General features: G+C 34.2%; 1 protein-coding gene across 1 annotated transcript; it reads left to right on the forward strand.

The window, feature by feature from the left end:
* The first annotated feature begins 247 nt into the window (after positions 1–247).
* LOC149074060 (uncharacterized) lies at positions 248–27,891 on the forward strand. The gene is made up of 4 exons (XM_089246876.1): positions 248–426; positions 682–854; positions 23,636–23,716; positions 25,240–27,891. The coding sequence occupies exons 2-4, from the start codon at positions 690–692 to the stop codon at positions 25,678–25,680; spliced, it is 687 nt and encodes a 228-aa protein (XP_089103002.1). The 5' UTR covers positions 248–426; positions 682–689; the 3' UTR covers positions 25,681–27,891.

The raw sequence follows: 27,891 nt of genomic DNA on the forward strand, positions 1-27,891 counted from the left end.
CAGAAAGGTCCTGAAAAATAAGACACGTATGGTCATGAGAGCTAAAATTATGATTAAGGCTGAATAGTGGTTGCAGTTCCTGTTATATTCACGTTTTTGATATGTTTACAAACATATTAACGGCAAAAAATTCTCGCATTCACAAACATGTTGAAAGCCGCTTAACAACTTTTGGTTCAACAGAACTGGATTCCATTCTCATCTGGGGTGAAGTTATAGGGAATAGCCAGGCTGCTGAGATCCCTGTATAATCAGAATTGGAATTAAAGTGAAGTTGTCCCCTGTTTTTTATTGGCCGGGAAGTGAGAAATAATTAAAACTTTCCTGAAGTCTATTTGCTGTATATGGTGACTTGTGTGTTGATATTGACCCTTTGAGTTAAGTTGATCGATTTAGAAGTTGTAATTTGTGGATGCAGTCATAATAGTGAGTTTTGTTTCTTCTCTCTAAGAATCTCTGTAATAGATTAGTATATTAATCGCTGTATCAGCTCTTGCATATGTTCTCCTTTTTCGCACCTACATTGTACCCATCTCTGTTTTGTTTGAGATATATTGCATCTTTGTTCCTAAAAAATAAAATGAAGTGTTGACTTTATTTTAAGTGAACTTTTTGTTGCTTTTTTATATTGATATTTGTGTATTGAAGATTAAAAGTTGTGTATAAATTTAATTTTAATAGATTTGCTGATGTCTTTTATCATTGTTATATTCCAAAAATTTGGAAATCTAATTCGAGCCATCATAAGAACCGCTAGGAAAGCCTTGTGCTGTCGAAAAAGGCATCATGAGGTTGAACCACTTCTTCCACTCGCATCTGAGTCGTGTCCTGATTCTTCTCAGAGCATAAGCAAGGTACAAGCTATTATAATCTTTGTCATTTAAATAGATAAAATATCAAATCATTTAGTCAGTCATTTCAAGTCTAGTGTACGCAATATTTTTGGATTCATTTAAACACGTGTGCTGCACAATTGCGGTTATGATTTCATAAGGGAGGTGAATGTTAATTTGGCAGGATTTTTCCTTTGCCAGTTGTTTATCTAAGCGTTTTGGCTCTCAAAATTTTTCATTGCTGACTAGAATGCTTTCGGACTAATGTGCTATCCTTATGTTTTTAGTGCCATTTTCAATTCTTTTTTGTCATAAGCATCTTAGCTCTTTTGGGCTCGTTGCTTAAATATGCATTCTTGGCTTGTTAATTTTTTCATAGATGAATATTTTCCAATCTGATGAAAAAATGCTCTAATTTTCAAAAAAGTTGGTCTCATACCAATGAGTTTTTCTTGCCCAAAATGTGCTTTTAAAATGGTTTCGCTAAAACAATCAACACAAAGAATTTTGATAGTGTTAATAGGTTTTTGGTGAAACTTTTTCTGTATTTTGAGTTATTGTGTACATATTTTTGCGTGTACGAAATAAGTAAATTTTCAAAATATTATTTTTGAATTAGTGCAATTGAAAGTTGCCAAGTCGCATTCACTTATGGAATATCAGCCGCAATGGTTACATACTGACATATATTTGCTTATTTTGTGTACAAATTTATTTTGAATTTGTATTTCTGAATTTTTTTGGAGGTATTATATTTTCGTGCATATAATCCATGGAATATACAGTTGATCTCTCTTATAACGTTTTTAAAAAATCGGGAAATGTCTATAAGAATTATAAGACACAGTTTTTCACTGACCATAGCTATTTTATGTAGTGTTTTTAATTTATTAACAAAACATTGCGGTACATATAGATTTAATAGAAAGAAGTTATCTATTTGTTATTCCAATATAAATATTTACGTGCATTATACAGGATCTAGTTTGTAGGGAAAAAACAAGAAATATACAGTATATATGTATATATAGAAAAAAAATCTTATATTTTGATTGTTTAACGTGCTGGGATGCAAATTAAATTTTTTGTATTGTGAATCTAGAAAGCACAGGGTTATCATCTACAAATGTAAGAATTTTTTTTTCCTCTTCACTTACAGCTTTTCTTTTTAACTTGCTCTGAGACATTTGACTGTGCTCTGTAAAATCTAATGTTACTACTTCATTTCCCGAAATTTCCATGCCATTAATTCAAAGAATTAATTCGAAGAATTAAATTCCAAGGAGTACAGTTTGGTAATCGACTTTTGTTATCCGAAAAAACCGCCTTTAAATGCTACTTGATGCTGGCATCTAAAAATCTGTCAAGTTGTTTAAATTTTGTGTCCATGTCACTCTTTTGCGGCTTGATTTTGTATCAATAGATTCAGAAGGGGGTGAGAAGACCCACGCACACTGTTTTATTCCTTTGTTATATGCAAATGTCGTCTAACACCACTATGAAAATAATCTTTTGGATGCCATTTTTTGGAATCTATCTAGTGCGGCAAATTTGAATAAGACCGCAAAGGAAAAAAAATTAACCCCTTGTGAGAACTTTTTATATTTTTTATATTCTTATCTGTTAGTCTCCCTATTCAGTGACATGACTTCAATCATCCAGTTGTATGTAAACAGTGGTAAGAGCAGTTTATGCTCTATACACTATTGTTGGGCAAAGTGAGAGAGAAAAAAAAAATTCAAATTTTAGTATTGTGCCTAAAAAAAATAATCGTAACCCTTGAAAAAAGGAAAAAACATACTTTTCAGTCAATTCTTTATGTCGAAAATATAACTGGAATTCCAAAGAGCCATAAAAAAGCCCCACCTCTAGTTTTCACATAACAGTTAATCCAGAGCCGCAACTGGGTGTTTGGTCACCCAGGGCAAGTGCGCATTTTGGCGCCCCTTGTAAAGTTGAAGATGTTTGAGAATGAAATTTGCGCCCTCTGGTCCAGCGCTCGGGGCACGAGACCCGCCTGCTCCCCCTAGTTGCGGCCCTGAGTTAATCGCTGGCACACAAACTAACACCATTTTCATTTGTTTATCTGTGAAAAAGGCAGAATACTAGGCCTACGCAGTTTTCAAGAAAGGAAAAAGCCTGATGTGAATTTTGCTAATGTTGTAATCAGGAATATCAAATAATGTATCCGGGAAAAAGTTAAATTTGCAAAAATTAGTCTTACTAAGCGGAAATGTTATAAGCGGGATCGACCGTACATAAAAAGAACTTGGAATTTCTTAGTGCAGGTTATATACTGCTGCATCTTCTCTATAATTTTTTTTTTAAGAGGGGTTGGAATGGAAATAATTTAATAAATTAATCTAAAAAATATATTTTTTAAAGATTTATACAGTTGATGCCACTTATTAGAATTCCACTTGTACATAATGGACCGATATCATAACATAAGATATGGGAAAAATGTCATTTGTATTTACCTTGACTTTGATTAATGTTATCAATTTTTTTTCATCAAAAGTTTTTTCTTTTTGCATATTTTGAAGCTAAGGTTGAATTAGACTAATTTTTTCTTCATAAATTGTCGTTATCAACCTGCAACGTCATGTAGGACATAAGGCTCCCTTGTTGACAGAAATTTTTATAGTCAGTTCACATGCACTCTGACCGAATTCAACACTCATTGGTTGTGAAATTTTATCATTTGCATACTTGGACTTCCAGCAAGAAAATATTAAGGTACCATCAATCAGTCATTGCCTCGGTTATAGTAGGGAAAGAACTTTATATCTATGTTTTTACCGGGATCAAATCCGTCAATCTTATGAAAGCCTTTCATGGTAGTACCCACTTGTGCCCATGGGCATCAGAATTTAGGCCATTTAAGCCTCCCAGATAATTTCTGAAAAAGCAATGCAATGTACCTCCCCCTCCTGCAAACATGCTGGAGTCCCATATATACAGGACAACCAGCAACTTTCAGCCTCCCCAATGTTTTTTTCATGTCGGCACCTCTGCTCGCACCCCCAAGACTTTTCACCATCGAACATTTCCAGTTAGCCAAGGCCTTGTTGCAGAACAATGCAAAACATTCTGCTTTGGGGCTGCTTCAATTGGACCCCTAAATCATTCAGACTTATCAGAAAAAAAAGAGGGGCACTTTTTTCTTTAAGCTTCTGAGAAAAGTATATTTTGACTATTTGCATAGTTTAAGGGTTACAGTATGACTGATTTTCTTTCATAGCAGCCAGAATTTTGGATTGTGAAACGATTTCCGATTTTCTTTGTGACATCAATCATCTCTGTCTAACTTCATCACCGCACTCCCTTGTATAGGCCTCCGCCAACCAATATTGAATAAATAAATTTGGTAAATGGGATGATTGGAATGACACATCTACTAGCTCTACAAAATTTAATTCAGTTGTTAATATGGAAGAGCAACCAGAAGTTCCTAACTGTAAAATCGATGACACTGATAGTCATGAAGATTATTTCAAGGATATGGTTCCACAGTTCCAAAGGGCTAAAAAGGTTTATATTTTTTTTCTCTCCCTCATGATATATTTAATGCAATATAGCACCTTTTGTATGCTTTTCAAGGAACCATTCGAGAAAAAAAGGAAAAAAGGATGCAAACCAGAAATATATGTTACTAAAATTAAGTCTGTTATTAAAAATACATTTTTTCAAAGTAATTTGTCATAAGCATATTGCTGTCGTAAAATTTTGATGTTATTGAGAATTTTCCAATTTTGTTTTTGAAATTTTAGCACTGCAATTTTTTCCTAAAAATTAAAAAAAAAAGTGAAAGTCTAGAAAATAGAGTGCAAAAAGATTAATTACAAAAATATGTTTGATGCTTACATGCAGCATACTAAACCCTTGCATTTCCATTTCATCATTTACTTTTGTACTTGATTTCTGAAACTCGCCAGAAATTTCACAGTTGAAGTATAGTCAAATCTCGATAAGTCAAATGTGCAGCTGCAGACAAAAACTTAAGAGTTATCGTTAGTTCGACTTATCAAAAATTCCTATTTCAGAGTGGAAAAATAAAAGATTTATCAAAATAACAGCTCTATTTACAAATATCATAATTAATACTAGAAGCGCCATTAAGGTCATTTTGACCCTTTTTCCATGAGACGTTCTTTTCGAAATTAGTGAAACCAGTGATGCAATGCGAGTGCATTAATAACAGAACTGTAAGCAGATTTGTGCGACTCATCGAAGAAGCTCCTGCAAATTAAGTTAATGACGTGACTTGGAGCTCAATAAATGTCAGACAGATGGCAGCACCAGCAAAATACGAAACACAATTATGACAACAGTTATTTGTTGGGACCATGCACAGGACTGAAACTAGAGGGAGGAGTGACAACTGCTCCTGGTGGCAAAATTTAGGGGGCTGCAGTTTTAGGTGGGAACAAAGAACACCATTATCAAATTTAAAAGTTGTGGGTGCAACAAAATCATGTGTACCTCGGGGGGCTATAATCCTAGTTATGGCCCTGGCCACATATACACTTAGAGCACACGTTCCAGCATGTACCATTTCGTTAGAAATGCCATAGAGGAATTTGTACGAGGTGCATGTACGGTTAAGTGGTAGTAGCAGGGTTGGCAAGGTTTTGGGCAGTATGGTAAAAACCACAGTAAATACCGTGTTTTTTACCGTACTGTCCAAAACCCTCCTGTCCAAAACTGTCCTAAACTGTCCAAAACCTATTTATAACTATAAGTGAAAAACTTTGCAATTTGATGAAGAGGTGACTTCTATAATCAAATAATAAACTTTATATTATATAAACAATATTATATTATTAAAATTAGATTAAATATAATAAAATTTTGAAATTCAAAACAGTATGTGCAAAGGGTTATATGAATGAGGTTATCAAACAATTGAAAACTGAACTGTCTTGAGGTTAAATATTAGATTTATGGAAACATGAAAGATACAAGAATGGGATAGAAATTTGTCACATGAAAATTAGAAAAAAGCAATAGATGTGACTACAGAATGAAATTAAACTTGCGTAATAATCAAACTCTAATAATCAAGCGCAGCTGTGCCTTTTAACATTTGATAACACATAACTAATTTAGCTGCCTTATCTATGCCAAGATGATTTCTAAAATAAAATTTGAAAATATTCTTTCAATTGATACATAACTTGGGGGACACGAAAATAAAAAAACAATGTATTAAAGGCAGTCTTTTGATAAGCCTTCTTCCAGTGTTTTTCTTATTGTTGTCCCCCATGTGATAGAATTGTAAATATTGCTTGAATTTATCAGGTGAAATATTAGCTTCTAGCCTCATAAGAGCAGCAATTTAAATTTAACAAAAATTTTTGGGTCTTGAAGTCTTTTATCATTATGTAGGCGTAGTCAGTGTTTGTGAAATTGTATTCTGTTAGTCATGTGTAGGTGCTACATAGTGGCCTTATTTTCTTCAGATATTTTCTTTTATTTATAATTAGTTTTTGAAAATTGAGAATGTAAAATATTATTATAAAATTAAATATTATATTAAAATTGAATGAATGTTCACTTCAAAATTTAAAGAAAAAAGTTTGAAAGTCAAAATATTACAATTTGCATTAAATAAACACTACACCATTGATATTTATTCACATCGTTATATTGGTACTTAATAAAAAAATGATATTTATGTTCAGTTTCACAATAATGCAATGATTATAACTGTGACTATGCGTATTTAGTACATTCCAGGGTTGGCAAGGTTTTGTACAGTACGGTAAATACAGCGGTTTTTACCGTCCTGTCCAAAACCTCCTATTTATAACTATAAGTGAAAAACTTTGCAATTTGATAAAGAGGTAACTTCTATAATTAAATATTAAACTTTATATTATATAAATTATACATTATTAATTACATCAAATATAATAACATTTTGAAAGTCAAAACAGTATATGTAAAGGGTTGCATGACTGATATCAGGTTATCAAACAATTGAAACTGAACTGTCTTGAGGTTAGATATTAGATTTATGAAAACATGAAAGATACAAGAATGGAATAAAAACTTGTCGCATGAAAATTAGAAAAAAGCAATAGACATGACTACAGAATGAAATTAAACTTTTGTAATAATCGAGCACTAATAATCAAGCGCAGCTGTGCCTTTTAACATTCGGTAACACATAATTAATTTAGCTGCCCTGTCTGTGCCAAGATGATTTCGAAGGTAACAAAATTTGAAAATATTCTTTCAATTGATGCATAACTTGGGGGACATGAAAATAAAAAAACAATGTGTTAAAGACAGTCTTTTGATAAGCCTTCTTCCAGTGTTTTTCATATTGCTGTCCCTCATATGATAGAATTGTAGATATAGCTTGAATTTATTCGGTGAAATAATAGCTCCTAGCCTCATAAGAGTAGCAATTTAAATTTAACAAAATCTTTGGGTCTTGAAGTATTTTATCATCATATAGGTGTAATCAGTGTTTGTGAAATTGTGTAATGTTAGTCATGAGTAGGTGCTACATAGTGGCCTCATTTTCTTCAGATATTTTCCTTTATTTATTAGTTTTTAAAAATTGAGAATGTAAAATAGAAAGATCAATTTAAAATTTGAAGAAAAAGTTTGAAAAGTCAAAATAGAACAATTTGCATCAAATAAACACTATACCATTGATATATATTCACATCTTTATATTGCTATCTAATAAAAAATATTTATGTTGAGTTTCACAATAATGCAACGATTATAACTGTGACTATGAGTATTTGGTACCTTCAATATAATGTATTTTTTAAAGAAAAGTGTTTGGAGAGATCATCTCCATTCGGCAGGGTTTTGGACAATCACTGTCCCAAGTTTTACAGTACCTGCCATACAGTACCTGCTTCATAATCATACATGAAAAATAAGATGTGAAGTAGAAATAACATTTATAACAAACTAAAAAATTGAAAACAGTGTTTATTTAAACAGTTATATGAGTGATATTAATTTACTATCAGATTTCCAGCTTAAAACCATCAATTTGGTGAAACAATTTACTTAGGGAAAAAAAAAAGCAAATGACACCTTTTTGAAATATTTTTGATTTAGTTTTATTTTCTGCTAGTACTTTTTTTAATATGTTAGTATCATGAAAAGAAAAAAAAATCCAAAAGGTTTCTACATAACATTTTAAAACTTGGGAGGTTTTGGACAGTTTCAGACACTTTTGGACAGTTTATCCCGCGTGTCCTGTCCAAAACCCCAACCCTGGGTAGTAGTAGTAACTCAAGTATCCTTGACAGTAAGTGGATTTCAAGGACCCATCTCAGAAGCCCCAGTGATCCAAAGGTTAAGAACCCCCTGATCTAGGGGATCTAGATCAAACCATAAAATGGTGGCTCTAGGCTGTGTAACGTATGCTGACGCACAGAGTGCCGAATCAGGGGTGAAAGAGAAAAATAATTGTAAACATTGTAAAAAAATCGGAAAAAAAGTTACGCAAAATTTGAAACTGAGTGAACTGGACTGAATGATTCTCAGAGAAAACCATAATTTTTTAGGTATTTCATCAGGCTAAGAACCAGGGTTGTTTGGTTTAAACCACGTTGGTTTTAACCAAGTGGTTTTTTTCAAAAAATCAAATAAAAGTTGCCTAAATATCATTTTTTTCCTTGAAAAATATCATATTGGTTCACTATTAGCCAAAATGTTTCATTTTTACCACATTTTATATCCTTGGGGTTTATTCTGATGGTATATCTTTAAATGACATAAGATTTTATAAGTGGTTTTTTTCAAAAAGTCTCATAAAATTTCCCTGAATATATATATATTTTTTCATATGAAGTATCTTAATTATTTAAAGTTATATACAGAAGCCAAAATTTCTCATTCTTACCACATTTTCTAACCTTTGGCTACATTCTGATGCTCTATCTTAAGCAAATTCATGAATAAGGATTGCATCACACATCTAAATGTAGTGGTGTATTTCTCACAGGTTTCTTTTTCCCTTCACAAAGAAGCAGCAACAGTAGTGACACCATCATGCTAGGGGCAGGTGGTCCTATAATCCAATAAAGACACCAGCTGTCTTTAAAGGACAAAGACTAGTGTACTAGTAGTTACATTACCTCACATACATTTTCATTTTCTTTCCCATAAGAAGTAGCACATCTACTGTATATCTCCCAGTCTTAATATTCAATAGTTGTTTTTTTTTAATACTTACACACACACACACACTGTTAAGCCCAGTTAATCAAGGTTCTACTGTATAGTAGTAACAGATTTATGAAAAATAATCAGCTATATTCAGGGTGATTATAATTTAATTTTTGATTCCAAAACTATACAATAAGTACTGGTCGGAATGACTTGAAAATTTGCATCGATACTCCTGAAGCAATGGAAGTTTCTTTCGCAAAAGAAAAAAGTGCAAAATGTGCAAGTAGATGATGCTGTACTTGGCCAGCAGTATAATCTATTTTTTGCAACCACATCAGGATAACATGACACCCGGCTGGCTGCCAGTCCACCTGACCTCAACCCTTACAACTTCTGGCTATGGGGGTACCTCAAAATGTTATAAACAGTGGTCAGATTGCAAACTTAGGTGAATTGCAATCTCCAGCACATTCCCTATATGTTAGAAGTTCCTCAGGAATATTAACGGGGGGGGGGGGGGAGGCCACGTGTGGTTTAGTTTAATAAAGCTGAATTGCAAGCACATCCACATTATGACCATGGCATACTCCGATTCTGTTGTTGAACAAGAAATTTTGTGCTTTCAACCTCATGGCCAGAACACGCGGTGGACAACATATTTAACATTTCTTAAGTAAGTTGTAGTTATTTGTTCAATTACTTCGTTTTTTGTGATGTTTCCATGAATTATGAAATCGTGAAATTGCTATAATTAAGGTATTCTGCCATGATTGGCTATTGTTTCCATTCTGCGAGCAAATTTCACACATGTTGGATGATGTCATTAATTTTACATTTTTAAGTATTTTTTCCCCTTTATCAAATAAAATTGAATTTTTTGAGGAATATTCATGTCAATTTTCCAGTCATTTTGACAATCGTTCTTTTTTTACAGTGTTTTGAAATCAGAACCTTAGTTATAATCCCCCTGTATATCGTAAATCATTGCTAATTAATCTGCATTATTATTTATTAAGCATTTATTTGCAGATAATATCTGCATTATTATCTGCATTATTCTTCATTAAATACATTATATTCACCTAATTTTTATTACTTTTTGCAAAATAGCTTCCTAATTAAGTTTACTGAAAGTAACTGGAGAAAAACCTTTATATATTATATGATTAATAATAACATTAAAAGAATTTTCAAACACACAGTAATCCATTGAGTTAAGCAAAAAATAATTGAATTGCAAAAGTTGGTTTTTGTTAAAATGTAAGAAATATTTAGATTAATTAATATGGGAATAGTGTTAATTACATTAATAAGCATTTTGTTTTAATTAATTATTAGAAGTTTGAATGATTTTTCAGAAATTTTATTGTTTTTAATATTAATACTATTTAAAACAAAAAAAACGGTTTAAACCAAAAAACCTTTAAACCAAAAAAACCTGGTTTTTTGGTTTTTTTACCAACCCTGCTAAGAACACAGCAACAAGTTTTCGGGATTATTTTACTGATGCAGCTTACACGCGAAAACTTTCCCACACGGGTAATAATTAATGATAAGATCCTGAATTCATCATCGCCCATTAGCGTTCTATTCATTGCCTCTCCCCTAAAACCACGCAGTTGATCCGCTAGTGACTGACTCATAAAGATTTGTACATTTTTAACTTCACATTCTTATTCTGTAGAACTTGGCTTACTCTTGATGTGTGGGTCTCACCCGGACACAACCTGAGGACTTCATGACAATTAGATCTGTCTACAATTTGTGAGAGGTAACATGCAAATTGATAGACAGGTATTTTTAGCTAAGTTGAGGGCCTCAGAGAAATCAGTTTGCCCAAGGACCCTATGATGCTGTTTAGATGGCCCTAGCTTACTTTATGGAAATTGTACTAAATCTCATCCCAAAAACTCAGCATTAACGTGATTTTTTTTTTTTGCAATGTTATTCGTTTTTCTGCATTTGGGCATTCCATTTGATGAAGGTCTTCAACTATACAATCAATCAAAAATTCTAGGATTTTTTGCTGGATTCTTGGTAATGGACACAAATTGTGCATAAAAAACCATCTTGATGACTTTTTGTGGTACTCCTTTTTTCCTGATGCCCTAAGCATGTGCCTATTTTGCTTAATGGTTAATCTTGCCCTGAGTTATCTCAACACAATGGATTTGTGAAGCTGATACAGTAAACCTGTCTTCAACGGAATCGCAAGGAACTCAGATTTTTCCCGTTGAGTACAAGTTTCTGCTTAATAGAGGTTCAATTGACATAATGTGTAAAATTCTGTGATGATCTCATGTAATTGAAGTACAGTATAATAAAAAAAAAACACTTGAAAATAAACTAATTTAAATGTACATTATTTACTCTATAATTACTAAATATTTAGGTTTTCACAGCATCTGTAGGAAACTTCACCCCACACTGTTCTTCATCTAAAATAACTACATTTACGTTCTTTTTGACTTTCTGAAATTTTTCACTGAGGGTTTCCATATCTGTCATGTCAAGTTCAGTTTGTACATTGTAGTCTATATTTATGTAATCCTCAGAAACACAGCTGTAACTTGGATTTTTGTGGGGAGCAACATGATTTCGCTGCCCAGACTACTGTAAAATTCTGTGATTTTCCCACGTAAAATTTGTCACCTCCTAAACTTTGCTGTCCGAGCAATTGCCCCCTCCCCTCCTCCTTTTAATTCCGGCCCTGCTCAGTAGTTGCGATCACAGAAAGCAGCTTGCATACGATTTTGTAAGTCATTGTATAACATTTAGAAATTTTTACATTGATTTCTCTTGTAGAAAACTCTGCTACCAAAAAATTTTGTTAAAATTTCAGAAAGCAACTGTTTCACTACATGTGTCTTTTCAAACACCACAGCATCAAGTACAGTAATGATTTTTACAAATCTAAGGGTGGGTGAAGTAGATGCACTCGGATTGGCAAGCAATCATTGCATTAAAAATTTTGATAGAAGAGCTAATTTTATATGATCCTTTGGTCAGTTGGTCGTGAAACAGTCAGTGTCTGTGTGAAATTTTCCATTAAATGGTAAAGTTTTTCTTTCCGTTTCTGCGTTAGATAGGTTCCGTTTAATCCAGGTTTTTAATGTGTATTTTGGCATTGAAATCATGGGACCACAATTTTTGTTCCATTAAAGACAGGTTTCCGCTTAACACAAGTTCCATTGAAGACAGGTTTTACTGTATTTTCTGACTTTTCTTAAAATACATCAGGGAATACTATGACAAATTTTTATATTTCTATGTTAATTATTAAAATAAATAATCATAGAAATACCTAGAACAGCCAACAGGAGTCATTTTGACCCCCAATAAGAAAAATGATTGATTTTAATGTAAATATCTGTAGATGATTTGTTTATTAGTGAAACAAGTATTGGGGACCACCTGTGTTCAAAGAAGCAATGTTACACAATCGGTACCATGAAATGATGTGGTATCTTCTTATATTAGACGTGCCTGGCTACTAACAGATTCACTCTCGCTTCAGACATTTTATACAAGCTGACATGAAATCTGCTATTAGCGCATAGTCCTGCACCAAAAATAACCATTAATGAGCAGTTGTTGCCCTGTAAATAATGATGCAAATTTATGTAATACATGACCGAAATCCGGACAAGTTTGGCATCAAGTTCTGGTTAGCAACTGTTGTGATATCCACAAATATGACTTGAATGGTTATCTGTATTTAAGCAAAGATAAAGATAAACCAATCAATGCATAACTTTGCGCGAGTGGTATCACTAAAGCCAAATCGAAAGTCTGGATGCAGCGTCACAACTAACACTCTTCTGTCTCTCTAAAAACTATTTTACTTCTGTAAATTTTGTAGATGAAACTTCTGTGTAAAAAAAATCACAATTGCAAGTGACACTTCAGTGCCACAATATTGTCCTGTTGTACTGAGAAATATAAACAATGCACTCACAATAAAAAAGTGCAACAGCAAAAAGAATATCATAATTCTTAGCATCTTGCACACAAATGTGTCAGATCAGTGGCGTCGGAGCTGTGGGTGCTCGAGCACCCACACTCTCTTGTAGAACGGGACAGAGCACCCACAGAATTGATTTAGGAATAAAAACCTCCTATATAGATTTCTGATTTTTTTTTCCATAAATATTGAACACGAAAAAAAAAAATTGAAGGAAAAACTGCCTGTTTTTCCTCTCTATGAGTCTTGAATCTTGCTGGAGTCCCCGCGGCCATCACAGTTGATAGAGCCTTCAGGCACCGATACAGCAAACATTTTACTGTAGTCCCCCCCCCCGTTTCTTCTTGTGCCCCTTTTCCCTGTTTTGCCTAAGGAATGCAAGGTATCCAGATGCATATGTTTTGGTGTGGTGTCAGAACCCCGGGGGGGGGGGGGGGGGGTGCTGCTGCCGCTGCTTGAGTGTGCTGCTGCCTAACAAAAAATGAAAAATCATTTTTTCTTTATCCTATACGTCTTGTTCTGTCCTGTTGCTCTACTTATCCCCCCAGTGGTTATTCCTACAGCTTTAGGCACCTACGATGGGTATTTTTGGAGCCCACACCAACTTTTTTTTTACGATTCTGTCCACGCATGCAGGAGTGCAACTAGGGGGAAGCAGGCGGGTCTGGTGGCCTGGGTGCTGGACCAGGAGGGGCGCCGAATTCATTCTTTAACTGCTTCCTCTTTATGCAAGGGGTGCCAAAATTCTGGCTTGTCCTGCGTGACAAAGTATCTAGTTGCGGCCCTGCACGCAAGCATCCTTCCATTATCTCAGGGTAAAAGTATTTTACAATAAATTAAATTCTGCATTGGTGGGGTGATACAGACACACATTTCACTCGGATAAATGAATGCCTTCAAAGATTTTTTAAGAAAAATTTATCTCCTTGTTTATGACTGATAACGGCAGACATTGGCTTACTCAAAGGGGGGGATTCTAACACCCCCCCCCCCCACCTTAAGCCAAGATTATAGTGTTATTTTGCAGGAAAAACTTTAAAAAATCTGAACCCCCTCGAGAAAATTCAGCGTACGCCTATGCCGGCAGATATGGGATAATTTGCTTACAAGTCTTGACAGTGGTACAATTTTGCATGCATTTATTTCCTTAGACCAGCGGTTCTCAATCGGTATTCTGCAGAGTCCTTGGGGCTCCATGTGCACTTCGGGAAAGGCTCCACAGTCACTCGCAGAAAATAAAATAAATCAGTAAATGATAAATAAATAAAAGAGATGAATCTACGGAGCTACGTCATAGAAATTATATACTAAAAGGGGCTGCACGAGTAGATAAAGGTTAAGATCTGCTGCTTTAGACTGCTCATCAAGGCAAATTCTCTGAGTGTTTGGACCTTCTTTCATTTGAAGCAGCTAGGTTAGCAATAGTTCCACTTATACTTTACAATATTAAGTGGTTGCCAACCACGGCTCCCTCGTGCATGGCTCCTCCAGGATGTGGAGGCCATGAGATTGTGAGGGCTCAAAAGATGCCAGGCTAATCGTATCTTTTGCAGGGGGCCGCAACCTGACATTCACGGGGCCCCTTTATAATGAATTTATAGCATGAAAAACAAAAAATGACTAGAATCGTCCTGGGCCCAGGGCTGGAGCCCTGTCAGCCTCACCCTGAGCACGGAACAGGTATGCATCAATGTTGCAAAGTCACAGTGAACCCACTAGGAACCGCAATGTGCACTTTTTAGAACCACTGATATCTAAATTTGTTTATGTAAAAAAACTGTGTTACATTAATGTATAGCAAAAGACTCTATATTGGGCAGGAGCAGCTCGCTAACAGGGTTTCAGTCCGGGGGCCCGGGACGATTCTCCTATCATTTTTTGTTTTGCACATTGCAAATTAACTATAGAAGGGCACAGCACATGTGTGAAAAGTTTAGTCTGAGGCTCTGCTGCGGGAGGCCATAGGGAATAAGCATACCGAGAATATCTTCCGAAAAATCTTGCGGTACTAACCTTAAAAATTATCATTTTAAGATGAAAGAATTTAATTAAAATATCATATATGGGTATTTTCTCTATATACCAATATGATATTTTAATTAAATTTTCTTAAATATTTGATGATGTGCGCATGATCACGTGAGCTCGAAAATTTTTTATTTCGGTTCTTCCGAAGGATTTCAGGAGGGTCAGTGATCTTGGATGAGAAAACGATTCACTTTTTATTCTTTTATTATATACCGAATATTATAATATTATTCTTTAAAGGGTGACCATCCATGGGTTCCGTGTGACAGAAGGAAGACCCCCCCCCCCCTTCTCAAACAGAAATCTTGTTTTTTCATTTTCCATTTTGTTGAAGCAGACCAGACCTAAGCAGTTGCAAAAGGTGCGGTCCCATCTGGTCGCAAAATTTAGGGGGCCGCAATTATCGTAAAAGAAATCCTTTTCTTCTGAAATGGGAAACATTATTTTTTTTCCCTCCTGAAACTTACATTTCGTGGGAGAAGAAACATATTCCAGTTTCAAATACTGATAACATCAAAAAGTGCTCGTGGCTATTGGCTATTACAATTAGTGAAGGAATTCCAAAGAGCATATGCAAAGACGGGGTCTTTCAGTTTGACCGACATCCCCTGGGGTGCGGAAGTAGCAGCGGATACATTTGTGTGGGGTAAATGGTACGTAGGTATGGGGGAGGTAACTCCAAAGAAGCAAAGAAGATTTTGAAACCATTGATATTTCCTTTTCTTTTTTTTCCGAAGTTCTTTTATTTTCCAAAATGCTAAAAATGTTATTAAACGATCAGTGAAGTTTGCCGACAACCAGCTGTAGAAGCTTGTGAGAAGATTGTTTTGGTTGTCCGATTTTGTCAATGGCCAATTCTTTATTGTGATTGGATGTTATTAGCATGGTTGTGCCTACAGCAACGGCATTGCACTAATAGCCTTAGTCGCCGCCATCTTTTTTTGCATGTTAGATAGCGAGTAAAAGTACAGTACTACCTATGTTTACTGCTGACCAGAATGATTGCCACACATCAATATCGACAGCTCAGCGCAGTACCCCTAGTAGCCGCGACGCACACTTTGAGAACCATTGGTGTAAACAGTGAAGATGAAGTACAAACATAATTACTCTATCGAAAAGATCTAGGCATTTCATATTTGGATTTTCCAACAGGCGAATTCACTAGATAATGGCGATTCATATAATTCGTTGTTAAACGAAACTTATCAGCGATATCTTTATAGATTTTTCATGCAGAAACTGTTTCTCATAGGATCTTGTTTCGAAACTTAATGGCAGAGTGTTATTTCTCTTAATTACCGGACTTGAATCGGCAGATTTACAATTCAAACTGTCGTGCTCGAATGTATAAGAAAAGTTTTTCTTCGATGAAAATACATCAGGGGGAGTTTGTGTGTTCTAATTTTCATTATTAATCCTATTATTTGAAAAATAAGCGGTGCGTAAGCTGAATCCAATGAAAATTGACGAGAAAAGGTTAAGTAAAATGCAAAGAATTCTATATTGCATGTGAAATTCATTTTTCCGACGATTTCCTTATATGTGTTTCAATTTTTAAATTTTTTTTATCACTATTGAAAGCAGGGCCGTGGAAAACATTATTTTGCCGCCCCCACAACTTTAAAATTTGATAATTTTGTAATGGTGTTCTTTGTTCCCACCTAAAACTGCCACCTGGGGCAGTTGCCCCCCCCCCCAGTTACGGCCCTGTTCAAAGTACGAAATGAAATATTTTACTGCAGTATAAATTTTCATGATGATAAATTAATAATGTATTCGGTGCCCAAGAACTAGTTATGGTCCTGAAGTTGGTTCATCTGACTGCGTGAAAATTGCTAGAACAGCCAAACCTCTTTTTCGTTGCACCCTTTTAGGAAAAATTTTCAAACGTTTCTCTAATTATTTTTTTCCTTAACCCTGATGTGATGCCTCTTCTGTGGCTCCATGGGTCTGCGTGAGTCACACCTCATTTGAACCGCCATTGCCTATCGCATACTGAAAAAAAATTCATTTTAATTGTTGTTCCCCCTCCCTCATAGGATTGTAGAAAAAATGTATAACCAGTGCTCTGGCATGACTAAATAATAATTCAATTGGTTATGATTAGTCTCACAATAAATTTGGTTGGTACTTGCCAAATTATTTGAAATTTAATTTACTCTCGATGGCTCAACAGTCTACTACTATTGGATATAATATTTTTAGTTGACCTCTTCACAGTCAACCCTTTCAGGTTTTAATTATTGTATGTTATTCCGAAAGTATCTATCTACCTTAATTACCTTACCCAATCATAATTACATGCAAGTAAGCATGCATTGAAAGCATTTTGTATAAATTCAAAGATTTACGTAATAAAATATTTTCATAGATTAGGTTCATAGCAAAAATAATTATAAAGAAAAAACCATGACTTGTTTATATAAGAATCCAATAATGAATTATTAGAAATTATTACCAAAGTATCTTTTTTATCATGGGAAATAAAAAATATTAATTTATTAAGGACTGGAGCCGAAAAGTAGTAAATAGATTATGAGAGATATATATTGTAGCTGCATATAAACAGGGATGTCTTTTGGGCGGTGATACGGGGCCCCCCTCCAGCATCAAAGGTGGAGTCGACTGATCTAATGTATAAATGTAATGTATGAATTGACATCATCATCATCGTGCCCCCCTCCCAGACTTCCAAGTCTATCTCCGCCTATGGCTGTGCCACCGCCACAGAGCACTGCTATAAGGAACAGTATTAAATCAGGAGTAAAGAGAAATATAATTGCAGAAAAGTTTAGAGAAAGAAAGAATGTGTTTCTCTTGTGTCTGTAAAAACACTCGAACTATAGAGCATTAATCTCTCGGAGAAAACTAATTTTTTACGCATTTTATCTAGCTAGAAACACAGTTGCAAATTCTCGGGATCGCTTCACTGATGCGGCTTATACGCCAAAGTGACGCATAACCAATGTCGTCTCGCATGGTGAGACTTTTGCCCCGAGGCTCGAGCCACCCATGATATACAGAATTTATACAAAAATATATTTGTTTTTTTTAATATTTATTTTTACAAATACGTTTCCAATTTTTGATATCCTTCGGGGGGGGGGGGTGCCCCGCCTGGCGAACGCCTGTGTGAGCACCCACTGGTCGAAAATACTTCCGACGCCCCTGCTGCAGATGACAGCGAAAAAAAAAAGTTGTTCACAGCCACTTATTGCAATAGCACTAAATGTGGAATAGATGCAGCAGACTAAATGCTGAGGAAATAAACTTCAAGATGTGAACTCGTAGGTAGCCTGTTCATGTGCTTTACAATGTTCTTAGAATTATTGCACTTAATGCTTGCATACTTTTCAAGGAATTCTTAGGCTCCACAGTTTTTCACCAAGGATTTCTTCTTGTACTAGTGCTTTAGGCAACACGAATGTCTTCTAATTCTCCTACACATAAAAAAAAAGGCAAGAAATGTGCCTTTCAACTGTGTGTAAGAGATAGAATAAGGCTTCTGATAGCTGCGAAGAATTCTGGAAATCATTTTTTGGAAAATTATCATTTATTATTTTTGTCACACCACAGTCATTTTCTGCCCACAAGGGTCACTTAAAACGAGACCTACAATTTATTGCCAATTCCGAATGGCAGCCGTATTTTTATACTCACCGAGAGGTTGGTGCGCTAAACCTTCGGTGTGGTTCGATTTCACTCCCTTGTGAAAAATGTGTTGCTGTCACTGTCGAGCGTGCATATTGTTCAACTTGTGCTGATGTCTAATAAACTTCAGAACATACTGTGGGTTCATTCATAGTTCATGTGTATGATTTCGCTTTGAGACATGTACTAATTTATAATATGTGTTGAGTCATATCACCCCTTTTTTTGCTCTTATTTTCATTTGTACTCTTGCAAAAGCACATTGTGAAACAGTTTAAATCCTATATTATAGTCAGACCTCAGTATAACATCACCTCTAGACACCAAATAAAAATGACTTCATGAGTGGGATGATTTAATGAGTAAAACTTTTTGTCTATTATGCTTGCAGAACTTCCAAAAGACTGACGTTATAGGCAGGGTGATTTTATAAGGGGTCAACATTATAAAGAGGTCTTACTGTATATTGCCATTTCAACATAATTCATCAACCAAACAACTGGTACTTTTAATAGGTCTTTAATTTCTTATGAGGGGTCAAGTTGACCCCTAATGGCAGTTTTGGTTAATCGAAAATCCGGCTGTTCTAGTGTTAAAACATGTCAAACTACTGGGGATGAAGGAATGTGAGAGAAAAAAAATTATTCTAGTTTAATCACATTTAATTATTGAACGACAATATTTAGAAATAAACTAGATGCAAATAGTGTGTATATTATGGAAATAGATGTATATATGATGAAAATGAAACAGATTATAAAGTGTATACAACATTACCTTCTGTCAAAAAATGTGGTGGTTTTTTACTGCCTCTATCTTGTTTGTCCTCCTTCCATGATATAGCCATTCACTTTTTTTGCAAGCAGAAAAAATGAATCCGTTAAATCAATCTGCTAAATTCTCTCTGTTATTTAATGATAATTTAGTAACAGTGCACACAAGCTCCAAGGAAAGATTGCGATATTCGTTGCCTCCGTAGTCTAGTGGTCTAGGGCGTTCACCCGGAAAGTGAAAGGACGTGGGTTTGATTCCTGCAGGGGCAGTTGAATTTTCTCTATTTCTAAAATATATCTTCGCATCAGCCAGCTGTTAAAAAACCTTTGTAAATGATAATTTCTATTGGTAAATACTGAATTCTATTGCTAAGTACTAAATTCTATTGCTGAATGCTAAATTGTGTTCCTGAATGCTAAATTCTGTTGCTAAATGCCAGTTTTTAAATTTTTATCATGCCTGAAAACTTCGAATTAAAGGAAAGGAGTTAAGGGAAGACTCTTTAACACTAAAATACGGAAAAAGTTCTGAAGCAGAGTGAAAACTGACTTAAACAGATATTCGAGACATTAGAATTTTGACTTATCACGAATTGACTGTAACTAAATTAATATTACTAACTGAATATCATGTCCCTTTCAGCCTCACTCAGCTCTCATCATACATCCATTTCAATTGCTGTTGCCAACAAATTTCTACAGAATACTTACTGTTTTTTCCATAGGCTAATAATATGCAGTAAAGATGTATTGGCAATCCTACATAACTTTCATGGAGTTTCTGGTCATTAACCGTTTAAAGGCCGAACTATGAACAAAATCACTTATTGTTGTGAAATTTGGAATTTGAGGTCCTTTTGCATGCCTATACATAGATCAACTTTGAAATTTGAAGAAAAAAATTTTTTCTTTGTTTTTCATAATGTTCCATAAATGGTTCTACTTCTAGCAACATTCCATAAATGGAACATTGGTATCTCCTATATTCTCACAATTTTTTATTTCTGGAGTACAGTTATCACATGAAATTTTCTATTTTCTACTACAAATTCAAATTAGCAACACATGCTGATTTTTTTAAGATAAAAATTTATACATAAAATTCAATTTTTTTTCTAATGTCCGTAATAAAAGAAGAAAAACATCTTTGATGGACCCGTTGGTCACATTGGTAGCATTTAATGTTTTTTGGTGCACCGCATCACATCCTTCCGTCGCAGACACAATGTAATGGCCATCAGATGACCTGGCATCTTTTTTTAGTTGACAACATGGACCTTGATGAATAATTATATCCTCATTCTTTCGTAGAAGGTTCATTGTCACTTCTCTTCGGAATTCCAAATGTGAAATAAGATCCACTTCTAGCAACTCTAAATGAATTATCCAAACCTGCTGTAATGGTCATATGACAAATCTTTTCTAATGGAATCCAGAGCTGAGATTTTGATTGGATTCTAGAGAGATTTTTTTTATCCGATGCAATGGGTTTTTTTTTCGGATTACTCAAAACTGCCTTTTCTTGAAACATTCACATGAGTGTTGCACTTTATCTGCCCTACATGTTTTGAAGAACGCATTTTGGGAGTTTCTGATACCTCATCCTAGTTGGAACTGTTTGCCACTATATTATTTTCAACAATAACATCTTCATCCGTGATGTTCCCATTTTCATTAGCAAGTAATTGGCATATATCTGTGAGTTATAATTATCCTACTGGTTATGTATGTATCTAAAAGTTTCTAAATATCCTACAGCTTCTTCTAATGTGAGATATCTTTCGGACATGGTTACATACAGCTGAACATAACAAGACTATCTACGATTACTGATCACGGTTTGATTAGTGTGCCGTTCACAAAAATATATGTTTCTAAGAATGCAAGAATAAAAAAGTACTCAACCAATATAAATATAAATAATTCACCCCAGAAAGTACATTCCCCTGTGTCATATTAACCAAAATCCCCAAAGCAGAATGTGCCAAAACCTGTGACGTACGTCACAGAACAATTTGAGAGAATTTTAAGAAATGTGCAAAAAAACACTATTACATGTATGGGGATTTTTACCGCAGAACATTTCCAATCAGCCGAGGGCTCATCATTGCTAACAGTGCTAATCATTCTGCTTTGGGGCCCAGAATTCACTCCCATACACATGCTGAATGATGACAACACCCTGGGGTTCGAACAGGAAAATCAAAGCAACGCACTGCACATTAGGTATCTCTAGAATCCTGCTCTCTTGACAGGCCAACGTTCCATAAATGGAACATGCATATTTGAACGTGCGTAGCTTGTTCACGTGTAACAGTACAAAGAAAATAATTGATTTACTTTGATTGGTATATTAAGTGGTAGAAATACACAAAATAATTTTCAATTTACTTCAAAATTGAAATTTTGGTGAATTTTAATCGAAATGGGGAAAAAAGCCCAAAAAATGTCAAATTTTGAAATGCTGTCAAAAACGTTTATATCAACTTGAAGTTTCTGAATTTATTTCAAAAAATACTTTGAACTCTTCTCTATATACATTAAAAAACCGGAAATGTTTGAATCAATTTTTATCTGATATTTTTGCAAATAGAAACTATTCCATTTATGGAACATTGGCTTTTAAATGGTTAATAACAATATTATGTCAAAGGCCTATTTATTCCCTCTGTTGCAAGTTTGGATGGGCAGCAAATTTATGTAATATGTGTGTGTGTTCAAGTAAATTAGATGAGAATGAGAGAAAGGCAACAAACTTTTGCATAGCCTACAGTTCACAAAACCACATACCAGCATCTTTAAAAATGTAAAAATTTATATTAAATATATTATGATTAAAAATTTTATAATTATATATGTCCAAGAAGTAATAATAAGTCTACTTGGGACGTGAATCTTAGGTCACTTGAAAATTTACATAAAACTAACCAAATGTAAACAAATATTTCAACAAGAATAAGAATGAGACCATATATTCCAGTGGTTCTCAAAGTGGGCATCGCCAACCATTGTCAAGGGCATCAAGGTGAGCTGTCGATATTGATAACTGCCTGCACATTGCTTTAAAGGTTATTATCATTGTTCTTTGTTAGACTATTGTGGGGAGCCGCCCAAGTGAGCTGCAGGTAACAAAAGTTTGAGAACCACTGATATAGTCTATATTTTATGTGACTTTCCTGTATTTTTTCTCTTTTTTTTTTTTTTTTGGGAATCCTGTCTTTTTTGATAAAAAGTTTTTTTTTCTTTTCAATGAAAGCTTTCTTAAATTTGTTTATCTTTGCTGAAATCATAGATGTTGATGACTTGTATAACTTAATAATTAACAAATATATAAGAGTATTTAACTTTCTTATGAAATACATTCTAATTCACTCTAAATTTCACTGTTCAGTGAATATGCTATAGAAGTTTTGAATTTAAATGGAGTTTAACACTCTATTTCCCACTGCTCACAATTCTTTTCAATAAAGAATTTTAGCAGTTTTAGAAAAAAAAATTGGTGAGATATTTTTTCAACAATTGGGACAATGTTCTGTATTTTATCATATTGATTATATCAATTTCTTTTATTCTTCCTTGATGAAATGTGATCACAATAACTATGATGCCTTTTTGACTTGACCCTTTCAGCGGCAATCCGAGATATCTAGTCAAACTTGATCTGCTTTATTTCAGCCACCCCTAAATACCTTGACTTCTAAAAATGCATTGAAGTTTTTTTTAACAGTAAAATACACGTTTTTTATCCCACCCTCTGATCAATCAACTGCCAGTGGGAAGATTCAGCTCTTGTTCATGGTTAGATAAGAGAAGGGAGAAAGAAAGAGACAGTTTTTCCCCCTTTTCTTTCAGCACAAGAAATATACTCTCAGTATAAATAAAATACAAAAAGATTTTTTTTCTAAAAAAAAGGATTTCTCTTGCTAGAAAGCCACACACATCATGGCAGATGTTTTTGGGAAATCGGGAAATAAAAGCAATAGGCGGAGTAAATTTTCTTATTGGATGGGGAGAAGCAGTTATCCACATGCAATCAGAAAAAAAAAATCTTGAAAATAAGTGGCAATTTGTGAAGGTTTCGCAACTTTAAATGCAGCAGTTATAATGCAGAAAAATTTTAAAAACCGCTTAAATCGTTAAATATATTTTTGATAATGTTAATTTGAATACCAATGGTTTCATGTATCTGCTAGTCATGATATTATTTGAATATTCTAACTTTTTCTCCCTAGATTTTGTCAGGGAAAGGTGAAGAATCTTGTATGGCTATTTCAAGTCGATTGTCTATGGATCCAAAAGCTGTTTTTGCTCAAGTAAGTAATGATATTTATTGTTCAGTTCATTACCTTCAAACTATGTTTATAATGACTTCTGTAACAGTAACACCTTGGCTATAACATCGGAAACTGGACCCGGCTGATTCGGGAGTCTGCCATTGGCAGTGCAGTAGTCAGAAATATCTTTTGGGCATGAATTTATTTGATATTAAATGGATTTCTACCATTCTTTAAATCATTTTTCAAATAAAATTTACTGATTTTTGATGAAGTTAAAATAAATTTAAGTATATATATTATTTTTCTGTCTTTAAAAAGTAGTGGTTTTGTGCAAAACTACAACATAGCTACCAGCCACCACTGATATCATTAATGAGTTAACTAATGCCAACACTTTTTTGCAGATACTTCAACTTAGTCAATTTTACGGTGGCTTTTCATTTGATTGGATCTTTTCATTTGATTGGATCTTTTCATTGGAAAGCCAGAGAGAGAATTATCAATGTGTTTAACAAAAATGGATCAAAACTGAAAAAACTTGGATGCCTTACATCTTAATGAAGCTTTGTATAGTGGTTTAAACAATAGTTAAAAATAAAGCATAGTTTATTTTGGATTATTTATTTATTGTAGCGAGGGTGATCATGCATATGGCCTGTGTACGAAACATTAATATAATTTTTCTTTGTTTTAATGACCTATTTTATTTGATGAAGCACACTTTAATTTGTGGGATATTTACTGAAATTGGAGATGAAAATTTTCATAATTTATTCTGTAATGAATACAACTGTAAATATAAATTTCCTCCTGAATTTTTTTTTTTTTCTCATATAATACACTATAATTCACTGCAGACTTGCTGTAGCATTTTATTTCCTGCCAAGGTTTATTTATAAGGAATAATTGGCAATATCCCCAGGGCCACAATTACAGGACCAGGGGAGGCACAAATTTCACCCTTTAACTTCTCTATCAACATTACAAGGGGGTGCCAAAATGCTTGCTTGCCCCGGCTGGCTAAGCATCCAGTTGCAGCCTTGATTTCACCTACAACTGACAATAGTTTTGGTGAGAATTAGCAATGTTCCGTATTTATGTTCCCAGTTTCCCATATTTTTCTTTAAAAAAAAAATTTGTTATACTACTCAGTCAAATATTTGTCATGTATTATTGTTGATTCATGGCATCTGAATATATTTTTCATAATTGAAAGGTGGTGAAAACATAAACTTCAGTTATAATGACACCTTGAATTACTGAAAAAAATACTATATTTTACTGCAAAAAAAATTATGCAAAACATTGTGCTTTATGGATGAGTAATACATTATCCAGGGGTTTTTATAGATGAGGGAAGTTCTGATTGTAAGAAACTGATGAACAGGTACCTGAAAGTTTAATCTTACGACTCTATCCATACTATAAGATGTTTTCAGATTTTTCGTTCACTTTAATTGGGTGGACCATGCAAACTGTCTTTTTTTCCTCCCATGCTTGAGTAATTAAAAGCTATGAACACATCCATGAATAATAATTATATGAAACTTTTCTTAAAGGAGTCAAAATCAGAATTTCTCACCAATGCAATGCTTACTACCTGGGAAGCTGTTGCCATTGAGCTGGATGATGGCATTGATCCTGATGGTGTTATCAGACACAAAAGAATAGAGAAAAAACTCAAAAAAATTGAGGAGCATCAGCAAAAAATGAAAGAAAGAATTGAAGAATACCATAGACGTAAACAAGAAAAAGAAAGCAAAAGGGCTGGTCTCAAGGCCACTATATCTGCCAGTGTGCAGTCTTCTCCTGTTGATCCTGTTGTCACAAGAGAAAAGAAGTTAGAAATGCATTTCAAAAGAATTGAAGAACATAAGCGGAAAATGAAAGAAAACATTGAAGAATACCAAAGGTGGAGCCAAGATAAAGAGAAAAGAAAGGCAGCTGCAGATCTGCTAAAGCGCAGTCTTTTCCTCCATCAAAAGAGAGATAATTGTTAAAACATTTTTAAGGAATGTTTCCTTTTTAATGCTGCAATGTAAACAGAAATTGGGTCAGGGATATTGAAGATCTTTTTTTATTTCATCCATTCATAAACAATAATGTACAAAAAAGATTACTCCTATGTGGAAATGGTCTAGAGGACCTTTTTGTGGAGGCTTTTTTTTTTAAATTTTCTTTCAGTCGGCAATATGGAAAACGTAACCCTTCCAAACATGAAAAAGGATGCTAGTTAGTAAGTTTATCTTGTTCGTGACCCCGAAATATTTCCAAATGTGATTGGGGGGGGGGGGTCTGTTGTAAATGATTCAGGAAACTACTTGGTGTTTTGGATAATTATTTTGGTAAACTTCTGTTCTGTATACTTGTTTTCTTATTTCTTCAAAACCAAGAGAGCATCATTTTTGTGTGTTAATTGACCCCAGTACTTCTGGAAATATATTTTACAGTGAAACCTGTATGAAACGGAATGTCTCAAGAGACTGAAATAATATTCCATTTTAGACAGATTTTTATTTTATAGAGGTTCAAATGAAAGCACTAATTATTGAACAGACTATTTTGATTCCATTTAAGACAACTTTCGGTCTCATACAGTATCCGTCTTAGACAGGTTTCACTGTGATAGTAGGTATATAACTATGATCCATAACATTATAACTGTACTTGTACCTCAATAATATTCCTCTAAGGAGCATCGAACAGACAATGTTACATGCCAGAAAATGTTTGTGTTTATGAACCTAAACTTTATGTATGTCTGCGGTTGTATGTATTATATGTTCAGAGGTGCTGCCTTATGCTTACCAATGGTAGCATTAATGAGCTATAACATGATGACTAGCAAAACTTATCAGTGGTGATGCAAGTGGCTTATTTGTTCTTGATTAATGATGCGATTCACTATAAAGTGTGATTTGTCAGACTCAGGTCCGTCTTAAGAGCATCATGGGCCAGGTGATTTTTTGAGCCCTATTTGACAAATTCTCAAAAAATTCAACTCATTTTTCTGATGCCATGCTCGGGTGGACCTATGCATTAAGATGGACGGGTCAGACTAGGTGATTTCTTTCACGGGTCTGATTACAATTTCCAGGACCATTGCATGCATCGTGTGCTGCACACAAGCAGAGGTGGCAGCTATGTAGGTCCCCAAAAGCAGAATGTTTTGCGCTGTTGGGCAACGAGCCCTCAGCTGACTGGAAATGTTCTGCAGTGAAAATTCCCATAATAGTGTTTTCTACATTTTTCGTAAAACTTTTCTAGATTGTTCGGCAGTAGCACTGATTCTTCTGCAACATATATCCCAGATTTCAGCATATTCTGCTTTGGGATGTAGGTTCATATGCAGAAGGCTTTGCTGCTGTGTGGTGTCATATTTTCTTTGTCAATACTGTTGTAGCTGCCAGTGATTTAACACTGTGGCTCTACAATTCTTAGCTACTAATGCACAAGAGATACTATATTTTAGCATTTAAGCATTAGACTTTGATATGTACTAACTGTGGCAAAATAAACAGCTGACAAAGTGCATTGTTTTCAAGATAGACGGTCTAAAATACTCACCCATCACAATTTGTCCTTTTGTAAAGTCTGTTAAATTTATTGCATTTTACATGTTGCAACCAAACGCTACACAAAACCACAAACTGCTATTCCGATTTTAGGCATGCTCATTGTTCTAGAGGGAAGTTAGTTGTAATGGCTCATTCATTACCTTAATGTTTTATTTTTTATTGTATGGCATGTAAATATATTTTTTTGGTTTGACTTCATAAACCGTCATTTCTTCATTTTTGTTTGATGTGAATATGTTTCTACGAAGTTTTTTTAAAAGAGATCCTATTTTTGAAGAAAATGTTTTTGCTTGCATGAAATACTCCAACACAAACAAGTTATCATAAGCAACTCACTTTTTGATGCATACATAAAAGGATATTTGCCCATTGGATAGAGGATTTTATTTTACCCCCTTCCCAAAATTATTTTAAATGCTTCAATAAATATTTAAAATTTTTTTAAATGAGATGTTTTCGTTGAAATTTATTCTACCTGAGCTTTTTTTTGTTTGAACAGATGTTCAATGATATCTATATATTTTTTCATAGCTTTATTTAATGCAAGTGTAGATTATTGTTATGACTGATAGTACTTTACAGTCACAGTCATGTTTTTCACTCTGACATTTTGTTCTCATTAAAAAAATTTTT

Source organism: Pholcus phalangioides, unplaced genomic scaffold (genome assembly GCF_987345545.1).
Source record: "Pholcus phalangioides strain wild (caught in Gottingen) unplaced genomic scaffold, Ppha-v1.0 ptg000017l_1, whole genome shotgun sequence".
Lineage (NCBI taxonomy): Eukaryota > Metazoa > Arthropoda > Arachnida > Araneae > Pholcidae > Pholcus > Pholcus phalangioides.

Bases quoted from the DNA above. Each gene is read 5' to 3' on its own strand.
- LOC149074060 (XM_089246876.1), top strand. From the start codon at position 690: ATGTCTTTTATCATTGTTATATTCCAAAAATTTGGAAATCTAATTCGA. The intron at 855-23,635 runs GTACAAGCTATT...TTTTCTCCCTAG, and splicing joins CTTCTCAGAGCATAAGCAAG to ATTTTGTCAGGGAAAGGTGA. The intron at 23,717-25,239 runs GTAAGTAATGAT...CTTTTCTTAAAG, and splicing joins CAAAAGCTGTTTTTGCTCAA to GAGTCAAAATCAGAATTTCT.